At 61.1% G+C, this 12,122-nt stretch overlaps 1 protein-coding gene across 3 annotated transcripts in view; it reads right to left on the bottom strand.

Moving 5' to 3' along the window:
• Window positions 1–4,461: 4,461 nt before the first annotated feature.
• DGKG (diacylglycerol kinase gamma) overlaps window positions 4,462–12,122 on the bottom strand; it is a 129,559-nt gene continuing 121,898 nt past the window's right edge. For all 3 annotated transcript variants that reach the window (XM_075937330.1, XM_075937332.1, XM_075937331.1), the window contains one exon: window positions 4,462–10,710. In XM_075937330.1, the coding sequence (XP_075793445.1) occupies window positions 10,612–10,710 (99 nt within the window). In that variant the 3' untranslated portion in view covers window positions 4,462–10,611. The remainder of the gene's footprint in view (window positions 10,711–12,122) is intronic.

Here is a 12,122-nt window from a genome sequence, read left to right as displayed (position 1 = left end):
ATTTTCACCAGCAGGGCTCGTGGCTGGCCTAGAGGAATACAAGTTTAACCCCTGCAGGCCTACATATGGCTTTTATGTGACACAAGGGAAGCCACTAGGGCACTGAGCACCTCAGCAGAGTCTAAGCTAGCTCTGCTAATTAGCTCGGCAGAACCTCCCCTTTGCTAGAGAGAAAACGGGTGTTTAGATCCACCAGCTGGCAGGTGGCCCCCTCTTGCTCCTAGCTGGAAAGGACAATGGTTCTAGACACAAGGAGTCCTGGGTTCACAATGGGCATTCTTCATCAGCCCTTATCCATAAATAAATGAATGGGAAGTAGATAGCAACTGGTATAAATTAGAAACTATGAAGTGTAGGAAAATGATAAAGGAAGCTAAAGACACTAGGAAAACTCTATGGCTGGCTAGGCTACGATAAGAAGGAGTTTTTACAGTGCATTAGAAACAAAAGAACTGCTAGCAATGGTAAAGGTCCATTACTAGATGAAGTGACAAAATTATTAATGAGGCCAATGTTCAATAAATATTTGTTCTCTGTTTGGAACATAGCAGGATAGTGTATTCAAAATTCCAGTCCTTTAGTAACTAAGGAGGAAATTACCTTCTATGAGGGATACATATTTTTAAACCATCAGTCTCAGAAAATTTGCACCCAAGAGTCCTAAAAGAGTTGGTTTAGGAGTTGGTTTCCATGTAGGTTAATTTGTAATAACTCATGGGATTACTGGAGACCGCCCCAAAGATTGCAAGGGTGCAAATGTTGTGCCAATATTCAAACAGGGAATGTGGGCGGACTAGCATAACAATAGGCCAGTTAGCCTGACATCAGTCCCAGAAAACATAACGGAAAAGCTGACCCAAGATTCAATGAATAAAGAATTCAAGCGTAAGACTATAATTAACGCCAATGTGGTTTTATGGAAAATAAGTCTTGTCCAACCCGATTTCTCTTGCTCCAGCTGCTAACTGGTCAAAAAGGAAGCGGTGAGGTGACTTGATACAAGTGTGTCGGTGTCGTCAGAGGGAGAAACGGCCCGTATTAAAGGTCTTCAGTTGCAGGGAAAGGCAGAACCACCACCCTGGGCTGGAAGCTGCAGTCGGCCAAAGCAAGAAGTGGGACCGATATTTCCCAGGAGACGAGTCACCATTGGAAGACCTGGAAGTGGGGACGTCACCAGCTCCTGGGACCTTTTCCTCCAGCCGGGGGGCCTTTCTCCAAACTCAGGGGATGGGGTGGGGGGGGAGTTTCAAAGGCCTAGTTCCAGCCTTGGCTTCTATGAACCTCCTGCAGCCAGATCCCAATTCTGGCATGAGCAGGCAACCTGGCTCTGCAGTAGGGGAGTGTGTGGCACACACAGGCACATGCACACAGGCAGGCGTTCTCGCACGCACACAGGCAGGCGTTCTCGCACGCACACACAGGCAGGCGTTCTTGCACGCACACACAGGCAGGCGTTCTTGCACGTACACAGACAGGCAGGCGTTCTTGCACGTACACAGACAGGCATTCTCCCACACACAGCCAGGAGTTCTCGCACATGTACACCGGCAGGCGTTCTTGCACACACAGAGGCAGGTGTTCTCGCACGCACACACAGCCGGGTGTTCTTGCACGTACACAGACAGGCATTCTTGCACATATGCACAGGCTTTGCTTGTGTGTGTGTGCAAGACCACTTGCCTGCATGTGCGCACAAGAGACTCTTTTGCGCGCGCGTGCGCGCACACACACACACGCAGGCGTTCTCGCATGCACACACAGGCAGGCATTCTTGCACACACAGCATTGGGGGAAACCCCAGGCCTCTGCTGAGATCTGTTCTTCTGTCCCTCTGAGCATGGACTGTTTTCTGAAAGCCCTCACCAAATACCCAGTGCTGGGCTGCTGGGGGGGACCCCCACAGGGCAGTGCGCGTGGCTGGGACCCCACGGGGCAGTGTGGCTGGGACGCCACGGGGAGCGTGGCTGGGACCCCACGGGGCAGTGTGGCTGGGACCCCACAGGGCAGCGTGGCTGGGACCCCACAGGGAGCGTGGCTGGGATTCCACGGGGCAGTGTGGCTGGGACCCCACAGGGAGTGTGGCTGAGACCCCACAGGGAGCGTGGCTGGGATCCCACGGGGCAGTGTGGCTGGGACGCCACGGGGAGCGTGGCTGGGACCCCACGGGGCAGCGTGGCTGGGACCCCACAGGGCAGCGTGGCTGGGACCCCACAGGGAGCGTGGCTGGGATTCCACGGGGCAGTGTGGCTGGGACCCCACAGGGAGTGTGGCTGAGACCCCACAGGGAGCGTGGCTGGGATCCCACGGGGCAGTGTGGCTGGGACCCCACAGGGAGCGTGGCTGGGACCCCACGGGGCAGTGTGGCTGGGACCCCACAGGGAGCGTGGCTGGGATCCCACGGGGCAGTGTGGCTGGGACCCCACAGGGAGCGTGGCTGAAACCCCACGGGGCAGCATGGCTGGGACCCCACAGGGAGTGTGGCTGGGACCCCACAGGGAGCGTGGCTGAGACCCCATGGGGCAGCGTGGCTGGGACCCCACAGGGAGCGTGGCTGAGACCCCACGGGGCAGCGTGGCTGGGACCCCACAGGGAGCGTGGCTGAGACCCCATGGGGCAGTGTGGCTGGGACCCCACAGGGAGCGTGGCTGAGACCCCACAGGGAGCGTGGCTGGGACCCCACAGGGCAGGGCACGTGGCTGCCGTGGGACCCCCGCCCTCCCTGCCTGCTGATGCGCTCGGTCCTTGCTCCCCACCTGGCCCTGCTCCGCTCGCCCCGTTCCCCGGGCCCGAGCCGGGTTCCTCTCGCTCGTTGTGCGCTGGCGCTCTGAGGAGCCGCGGGGGTCCTGGGCGTCACAGTGGCCTGGCTCTCTCAGCCCCAGCTGCCCCTGCCCACGCGGGGCCCCACCCTGCCTGGGGAAAGACTTGGACCCTTCCCCCCAGCGGCAGGCCGGGGGACGGGCCTTCCCCAGCTGCGGGCGCGGCTCCGTGGCCAAGGCAGGGCTGCTGCTCCCCGGCCATCGGCGCCAAGGGGCCGTAGCTCTCAGAGCCCCAGAGGCAGGGCCAGGAGCCCACTCGCAGGGCCACGGGACTGGGCTGCCCCTGGCCTCGGCCTCTCTTCCACAGGGCAGGGGCTGGGGGTCTGCCTGCCCAGCCCTGCCCCAGGCCTGTCCCTGAGCAGGAGACGTTGGCGCCTCCCCGGTGCCTTTGTGGCGGGGGAGGGGAGACCGAGTGGGCTAAATTTAGAGGCCCCTCCAAAGAATCAATGGGGCTAAATTTAGCCCCTTACGCCTCCCCCGGAGAGCGCAGCTTGGTGCTGGCAGCGCACAACCGCCCCTCCCCCCGCAGTGGGCGGCCGTTCCCTGGAAACAAGCCACGGATCAGCTGCAAACGGGAGGCCGGGACGGCGCGGGTCGGGCCTGGTCCTCGGAGAGCCGCCCGGCTCCAGCCTCCCGCCGGGGGCCCGGTGAGCCTGGCTGCACCGGGGGCTTTGTGGGGCCCCGTCTGCCACGGGAACAGGCCGGGGGAAAGTCTCACCGCCCCCCTGCTGGTGCAGGGACGGGTGGGACGCCCCAGAGCTCACCGGGGCTCCGCCTAGCCCCAAGGGGCTGCTTACGGCCCCTTCCCGGCCAGCTCAACCTCCCCGCCGCTCGCGCCTCGGCTGCCTGGGAGAGGAGCACGTGCGACGTGATGAAACCTTCTCTGCCGGGCAGCGTGGGGCCCAGGGTCGGGGGTCTGAGCCCCTGGCCTGCTCAGGGAGGCCCTCACCCCACGGGGGCTGGGAGCCGGCAGGCCGTGGTGCTAACGGGCAGGGGAGGCAGCTTCCGCTCCCCGGGGGGTGTGGGGGGCAGGACTTGTTTTGGCCCCATGGGGACTCCTGGCTGGGACACAGCTGAGCGGCCCCTCCCAGCAGTGGGCACCTTGCAGAGAGGGGAGTTTTCCCTCCTGGGCCTGGCTCAGGGCAGGGGCCGAAACGCATGAACGGGGGCACAGGAGCCGACACGGTGGGTCACGCACCCCCAGAAAACAATGCTCAGCACCCACCAGCCCCAGCTGTTTGAGGGCTGGGGCGGGTGCTTGCAGGGGGAGGAGAACCAAGAACGGTGCAGGAAGGATCCTCGGGGGAGAGGTTGGCGCTGGAGCAGGAAGAGGCAGAATGAGGGTGGGGCTTCGGGGAAGGGAGGGCGTGGCTTTGGGGGAAGGGGCGGGGCCTTGGGAAGTGAGGGCGGAGCCTCAGGGAAGGGGGCGGGGCCTCAGAGGGGCGCAGGAGGTGGAAAAATAAAAGCCAGCACCTGTGCTTGGGGCTTAAAGGGCCAACCCACCGCTTCTAGCTGCGCGCTCTTCCATGGCACCGTTCCACGCGCTGTTCTGAGCAGCCTCGCCGCGGCCTGCAGTGCGTGCGAAGGGGCGGCCGGTCCGGAGGCCACGTGGCAACGCACCCGACATACCCCAGCCCAGCCGCCGCTCCCTTAGCCTTTTATTTGCTGTAAAACCACAGGGCTCAGGGGCCACACGTAGACAGAGGGACGCCACAAATCCACACAGATCCATGCAGGGGGCCGCACGTGGCCGGGGGCGGAGGGCGAGGGGGTGCACGGCAGCCCGGGAACCGGGGCTGTGCGGGAGCCGCGCTGCACCTCCGGGGGGCTGTGCGTTCGGTTTGCCCGCCCCGTGGCAGCAGCGGGAGGACACGACGCCTCGCTCAGCGCAGTGCCCTGCAGAGGATGGCCGTGCCGTGCCGTGCCGTGCCGTGCCGCAGCGTTGGGGCAGGGGGCCCGGCCCACAGCAACGTGCCCTCCCCGGGCAGGACACAGAAGGCAAGAACCGGCGATTTCCCAGCCCCCCTCTGTTTCCCAGGGGGTCTTCCTCCCATCTGGGCATCCCCACTGGATGGGAGAGGAGGCAGGACGCAGAGGGGCGAGCAGTGGGCAGGGAAGCAGAGCCTCGTGGGCAGTGGGGAGCTAGCGAGAGGAGAAGAGCCGGGGGCTGCCTGCAGAGAGGCTGTTGGGGGGGTGCACGGTGCTGTACTCTGCCCCACTTGGCTCTGGGGAGCTGGCCAGGGCGTGCAAAGCCCCAGGAGCTTCCCGGCGGATGCAGACGTCTGGCTCTCAGGACGGGCTGAGAGGCAAGGGCCACGTGGGAGCAGGGCTCGGTCCGGCTCTGTTTCTGGGCCGGGCACTCTCTCAGGCCTGCTTACGGACACAGCGAACGTGGGCCCCCGCCGCTCCCCCCCCCAAACTTCCCTCCCAGCTGCCCCACCGGGCTCAGCGGAGGAGCCTCCATTTCCAGCACGGACACTGCAGCTGCTTGTCCCGGCTGTGAGTTCGCCCTCGCGGCGCCACACGCCCGGCGGAGAAGCCCAGGCGCCAAGGGAGAGAGGCCCTGGCGCGGGGGGCGGGGGATTCCCGCTCACGACCGAACGTCGCTGGGTCTTCCTGCCACAGGCCCTCGGGCACAGCCTGGGGTCTGAGCGAGCGAGCGACGGTTCATCGCTACCCAGCAAATTCGGCAGCTGGCACCTGCATGGCTGCCGCAAGAGCAAATAGAGTTTCTTCCAGCTCGCCCCCCCCCAGAGCAGCGTTGTGAAAATGGGGGGATGGGGTGCTCCCCTTTTTTCCAGGCGCGTGAGCCGACAGGACTCGGAATGGGGCCGGGCAGGAGGCGTGTCGGATGAGAAGGGGCTATTTTCACATGGGCACGTTTCGGACCAGTTCCGCTGTCCACCCACCCTTCGCGGGCCCGGGTGCCAAATCCGCTGGTGTGAATCCCAAAGACCACGGAGATTTTCACCCTCTGGGCCAAACAGAGAAGGGCTCTTCTCCTGCCAACAGCCTGTCCAGTTCCAGAGCGAGCGTCCTCATCTCCAGCGCTTCCGGGAGCACGTCTTTCAAGCTAGCGGCCCGGCAAAGTCTCCCCCCGGCAGCGGGTGTGGAGAACACGCACTGCTCGTGTTTCACGTCCTTTCATCTGCTGCTGACTCCCACATACCCCTGTTCAAATCCAAGGGACACGGACGGACACGCTGCCTCGCCCGGCGCCGACGCCATGGGGCCAAAAAGGATGGAGCAGCACTCTCGGGTGCAGCCTTTCCTGGATACCTCAGCCACGGTCTCCAGCCTCTTCTTGACTATTTCCTGTGCTACGCTCTCCCCAAACGCTAGGCTGAGTGACAGACGAACTGACTCAGCACGAGGCGCACGACCAGCCACCCAGTGCGGTGGACAAGCTGCCGAACTTCCTCCCTTCCCTCTCGGAGAGAAACGAGGCCCACCTGCACTCGGACCCACTGCCCCACCCTGCCCTGGCTGGTGAGTTGGTTCTGAGAACAGCACAGCGTAGACGGCAGCGGGTTGGCACCCTCTGAGATCCTGTCACCCGCTGTAGGTGTAGCTAATTCCCATTGACTTCACCTCCTGACGTTAAGCGTGTGTTCAAGTGTGTTGCGGCTTGGCCAGCGTCTACACTGAAATAATCACCTGGGCCCAGGGTAGCTGACTTGAGCTTGGCAATACAACCGTAGGGTAGATGTTTAGTCTCAGAGTCCCGGGCCAGTGGTGGCTTTGCCGGGGGTCTTTTACAACGGCAGAGCTGTCCCCCGAAGGACCATTGCCCTGGCAGGAAAAGCGCCCATGTATGGACTTTGCCTCGATTCTATTTCAAGTTGGCCGAGAATTTTTGGCCAACAATGTTTTTCCGTTGAAAAATGCGGGTTCGTTGTCCCTGGAACAGTTCACGAGCCAGGCGCCAATTCGTTGGGTCTCCTGACCCAGAAAAAACCGTGGTGGGGAGGAGGGAAGTTCTGACGCTGTCCAATGGAAACGTTTCTCCCCTTTCTGAAGGAACCAGTCCAGTTTGCGGCGTGAAGGAGGTTGGGGGCGAAGGCTGCGCTAGCTCGCCCCAGAGGGTTCGTTAAAGGAAGCAGCAGAAAGGTCAGGCCTGAGCTGTCAATTCTCCAGTTCAGAAATAGATTCAAGATTTTGACTCTTCACCCTGATTCGAGAGGGGAGGGTGGGAATAAAAAGTCAAACAGCGGGAGAGCTGTTTCCGACTCCGCTTGGGTTACATCCCAAACCACGGACTTGTTTCTGATTCCTAATCGGCACCGCCCCTGGGGCCCCCCGCAGGCTGGTCCCCGGCCCAGACTGCTCTGGGGCGCGTGGGCCAAACCCAGCCCTCCTGCGGGCTGTGCTCATTGCGCTGACGACGCTACTTCCCGTGCATTTCCAGAACATTTCTGTAGGCTCGCTCGTTGCATTCCTTGCCCGCAGTTCCAACCAGCTCAGTACTGCGGGCTCATTTCTCCAGCCGCTCCGGGGCTCGCAACCCTCGTCGCTGCAGCAGACCTAAGCAGCTGACCCACAGGAAGTCTCCCCCAGCTTCCCTCCACGGCCGGGACCACGCTCTGCTGTTTGGAGTCCAACCCCCTGCTCGGGTCCCATCCAATCTGAATGGACGTTTCAGATTCCCGTCCTGCTTCCCAACGTCGCGCCCACAGGCTTGCTTGGTGCTCGCCTCCTCCCCACAGCTCAGCCCCCTGCAAAGCCACATCCTCCTCCGGGTGTGAGGGGGCTCCCTTGGGCCCGCAGGTGCTGGAGGGCTTTGTGCTACAGCCAGCGCCCTGAGCGGGTGGAGACCGGAGGGACGTGCCAAGCCCCGTGCTAAGAGAGGTCGGCAGGGCCGCCCTGCAAGGGGAAGGGGCAGGCTTGGTGAGCGAGGTGGAGGAACTCAGATGGTTGGATGTTACCAGGCTTTCGGAAGGAGCCCCACTGACGTCATTCTGAGCGGAGCGTGATTTTGATCATCGTACCAGCAGCTCATGTGTCCCCACAGGCGAACAGAGAGGCTGAGAGAACCGTAAACATCCGGGGGAGGAGGATCCATTCCTTGCTCTTCCGAGTGACAGATCAACACCCCGGGACGTGGTCTGCACAAGTCCTGACAGGGAGACACCTCGGATTCTTTTCCAACTGTCGCTCTGCCTCCCAAGCGGTCAGACGTCCATGGAGCGGCCAGATCAGATTAAACAAAAGTTTCAAAGAGCATAGGAGTTGCTCAGGGTGTCGCTCAGGAAACCCGTGGGCCTAGATTGTGGGGACCGCATTCGTGTCAAACTGGACGATGACACGGGACGGACACGCGCAGCCGTCCAGGGAAAATTCAGCATCCAGATCAACCACCATCAAGACCAACCGTGGCGAGCCCAGCAGAAGCTGAAAGAAGAACTCAAAGAGCAAAGCGCAGAGAGGGCGAGTCATGAGAAGACGACAAAGCCAGCATGCCCAGCCGACCACTGGGCAACCGAGGCGTTCTGCGTTTGGGTGACGTCGTTAGAAGACCAGTACGACTTAGGCACCCAACAGACTGGTCCGTACTGAAGCTAGAACCAGCCGCATGTGCATGGTAGGAATATTGGGGGGGGGAGAGGGGCTGCGAATGTGTATTACTCTGTTCCACCACCAGTGGTGCGGGGTTCACCCTACCGGTATCTAAACGAACCACAGCCTGGAGGAGCCTCTGAAGAGCACATCTCGGGGCACAGGCAAGTGCTGGGCACAGCCCCCAGCTGGCAGAGGAGCGGGACCCCCCGGTGGTGTGTTGAAGATGCAGAGCGGAGATTCCACAGGGCTGCGGACGAGATCTGAATGTGGATCTCCACGGCAGGAAAGCGCGGGAGTGAGCCGCCAGCCTATCCCCACCCCCCTCTGGGCTCCCCTCGCTGACGGCTCTTCCCTCCCCCCCGGCACGGCTGTGCCGTAGAAAACCGACGCCTCTCTGCCGAGCGAGCTCAGGGTTGACTTGGATTGCATCCCCAGACCACCGCCCCTTCCAAGGCCGCTCACGAGCCTGCCCCCGCACAGCACAAGTCCTCACGCCGAGGCGCGATGGTCTCTGGTGGCAGCGGGGAGGCCTAGGTTGGAAAACGATTTCCCTGGGCGGGTGGGGAAGCACTAGGATGGGTTCCCTAGGGCGGGGGTGGAATCTCCATCTCTAGAGGGCTGTGTCTAGACTGGCCAGTTTTTCCGGAAAATCAGCCGCTTTTCCGGAAAAACTTGCCAGCTGTCTACACCGGCTGCTTGAATTTCCGCAAAAGCACTGACTTCCTACTGTAAGAAATCAGTGCTTCTTGCGGAAATACCATGCTGCTCCCGTTCGGGCAAAAGTCCCTTTTGTGCAAAAGGGCCAGTGTAGACAGCTCAGATTTGTTTTGTGCAAAAAAGCCCCGATCATGAAAATAGCGATTGGGGCTTTTTTGCGCAAAAGCGCATCTAGATTGGCACGGACGCTTTTCCACAAAAAGTGATTTTGCAGAAAAGCATCTCTAGACGCTCTTTTCCCAAAATGCTTTTAACAGAAAACTTTTCCGTTAAAAGCATTTCCGGAAAATCATGCCAATTTAGACGTAGCCGAGGTGTGTAAGTCCCAGCTTGACCAAGCCCTGGCTGGGCTGATTGAGTTGGGTTGGTCCTTCTTTGGGTAGGGGGCTGGACTTGCTGGCTCCTGAGGTCTCTGCCCGCCCGCCTTTGCCCCCCAGTGAAGGCTGCCATATCACATCTGAAATTCAACTCAGGCGTTTGCCAGCGGGCTAAGGAGCCCTTCAGGGGTGTCTGGGGCTCTCTCTCTGTGCCAGGGAAGTTTCACTGCTGCCGAGCGCTTCCTTCTTAAAGGACAAGACTCTGTTCAATAAATACCCACACGGGAGCAGACAGGTGGGGTCTGAAAGCGGAGCCGCTGGAGGCCAGCAGCCTGGTAAGGCCTATGTTTGACCAGCGGCACGTTCCAAGGGTGGTCTCCTCTGGTTTACCCTGAGTTCAGTTCTGGCCTCCAAGGACGGGCTCTCTGTCAGCGGCCTCCCCCGTCCCGTCTGGCTCCCTCTCTCCAGCTCTCGCTCGCGCCCACACAGGTTTGACACGGAACGACAAACGCGCTTCTGATTAGCCAAAAAAGCGAGGGGCGGGATTTGAAAGGGTGGAAGTAGGGCAGTGTGAGAAAAGGCCCCCTTGCCCTCCCCCTCCTCAGTGTTCTCGAAGCTAGGACAATAAATACCCCTTACAACGCGGAGGATTTGGTGAGCCCCGGCACAGTGCAGGGACACAGCCGGTGTCCTCAGACAGCATTAAACAATAAATAAGTGACACTCGGTGTCTTGCCCGGTTGCCGTTGCACCGGCAACTTTGGGGGACGGGCAGAGAGTTAGTGGTTTAAATAAAAAGAAAGAAACCAACTCTCGGCTGCAGCGTGGGCCAGGTACGGTACCCCAGCCCCACCAGGCCTCGCGGGCGGCTCTCTTTCCAGAGCCTAGCCCATCTTCGCAAGGGAGTCTCAGGCGCCTCCAGGGAGATAGCCCTCCCCCCGGCATTGCGGCTTGTCCTCTGGGAAACGTCTCCTGGTTGTCAAGGCTGCCCGGAAGGTGTGCGTGTGCCCGTGTGCATGTCCAACCCCTCGGCGCCCCGCCGGCTGCTCCTCCCCACTTCACGCCAGGGCCCCGGCGTTGCTGTTCCCAAAGCGGCGCCGGAAGTCAGGAACTCCGAAGAGAGGAAGGGTCCTTCTCCACGCGCTTCCCTTGCCGCAGCGGCTGGCGGCGTTGCCGCCTCCGGACCTGGCTTCTCTGCGCGCTTAGTCCCGAGTTCGGTTTCTTCTCCTCAGGAAGAAGAAGCTGCTCTTCTGGGGAGGGCCCAGCAGCATCGGCACTTGGCTCTTGTGGGTAATTTTGATCTGAAAGTCGAGACAGCAAACAGCTCGATCAGTAAGGCCCCTCGGAGAGGTCACTCTGCCTGGCCTCGTCTCCTCAGCAACGGCTGCCAGCCATGACTGGGGTTGCCAGATGGTTGAAACAAAAATACCGAACACCCCCCTTCCCCCCCAAAAAAAACACCGGGAAAAAATTCTGTTGAAGGGGGGGAAAAAGGGGGGGAGGGGAGACCAAAGTTGTTGAGCAAAAAAAAGGGGACTTATTAAGCCAAAAAATTAAAATAAAATAGCATTAAAACAGCATTGCTTCCCCTAGGTCTTTTGGTGGCAGCCATTTTGTGCCAGCAACCTTGGGGAACCAGGTAAGCATGGGGGCTGGGGTCAGGGGGCTGGAGGTGTTGGGGGCCAGAGGGGGCTCGGAGGGGGAGGGAGGAGACCGGGCGCTGAGTGTTTGTAGGGTTGCCAGGTGCCCGGCGTTTTCAGCTCCTGGCTGGGGAAAAATTCAGAAAACACCAGACAGCTCCGGTGTCCGATATTCTCTGAATTTTTTTTACCGGACAGGAGGCGAAAATACCGGACTGTCCGGGTGGATACTGGACACCTGGCAACCCTCGCCATGGCCACCGGCCCTGCACTTTGGGAAGGCAGTGATGATTGTAGGATAGGTCCCCCGGACCCTTCTCCGAATGGGCCACGCCACGCGTGAAGCCAGAGCCCTGGGGGCCTGTGCCCCACACAGCAGCGCCCCGCTTGGCCCCCACGCTCCCGGCTCCTCTCGAGAACAGGCCGCACTTTGCTCCTCCGCCAAGCGCCGGGTTTCCAGGGCCACGGAGGGGGGTGCCGTGGGGGGCTCCTCGCACGCCAGCTGCAGCCAGGCGTCTCTAGGGCGCAGCAGCGTAAGTGACCAAACCCAGGCACCTGCGAAAGTAAAGGCCTGTCCGTGGCCGTCACCCCCCCGTCACGTGGCGCTCGAAGGGGGAGCCCGGGGGTTCTGACAGGCTTCTGAGGGAAGCTGCCGTGGAGCTGCTGCCACGGGGCCCACACATGCCAGACCCGCCTGGAAAATACACTGTCTCCCCCGGGAGGGGCTGCCCGGCGGGGTGAACGGCTCACAGGATTTTACCATCCGGCGGCATTTCCACGGCAGGACCCAGGCAACAGCATGCAAGACACGAGGGTGGAATACCTTCACGGGGGGAGGGGAGGGCCTTCTGAACAGCGCCCAAGAGATTTGGGAGCCCAAGTGCCATTCTCAAGCATCACGGCCCGGATCCCCGTGTTATTTTGATCACCGGCCCCAAGGGGAGTGAGGCACTGCAGTGCCGTGGCAGGTCTGAGATCCCGTTGACAGTCGGGGGGAATTCGACTCCTCCGTCTGCTTTGGGACATCTCCCCCCGCAGCAGGGACTTGCCGGATTAAGGGCGTCCTAGCTTTG

The sequence above is a fragment of the Pelodiscus sinensis genome, chromosome 10, assembly GCF_049634645.1.
Source record: "Pelodiscus sinensis isolate JC-2024 chromosome 10, ASM4963464v1, whole genome shotgun sequence".
Classification (NCBI taxonomy): Eukaryota; Metazoa; Chordata; order Testudines; family Trionychidae; genus Pelodiscus; species Pelodiscus sinensis.
The sequence above is the reverse complement of the archived record's forward strand: the minus strand, read 5'-3'. Positions and strand labels throughout refer to the sequence as shown.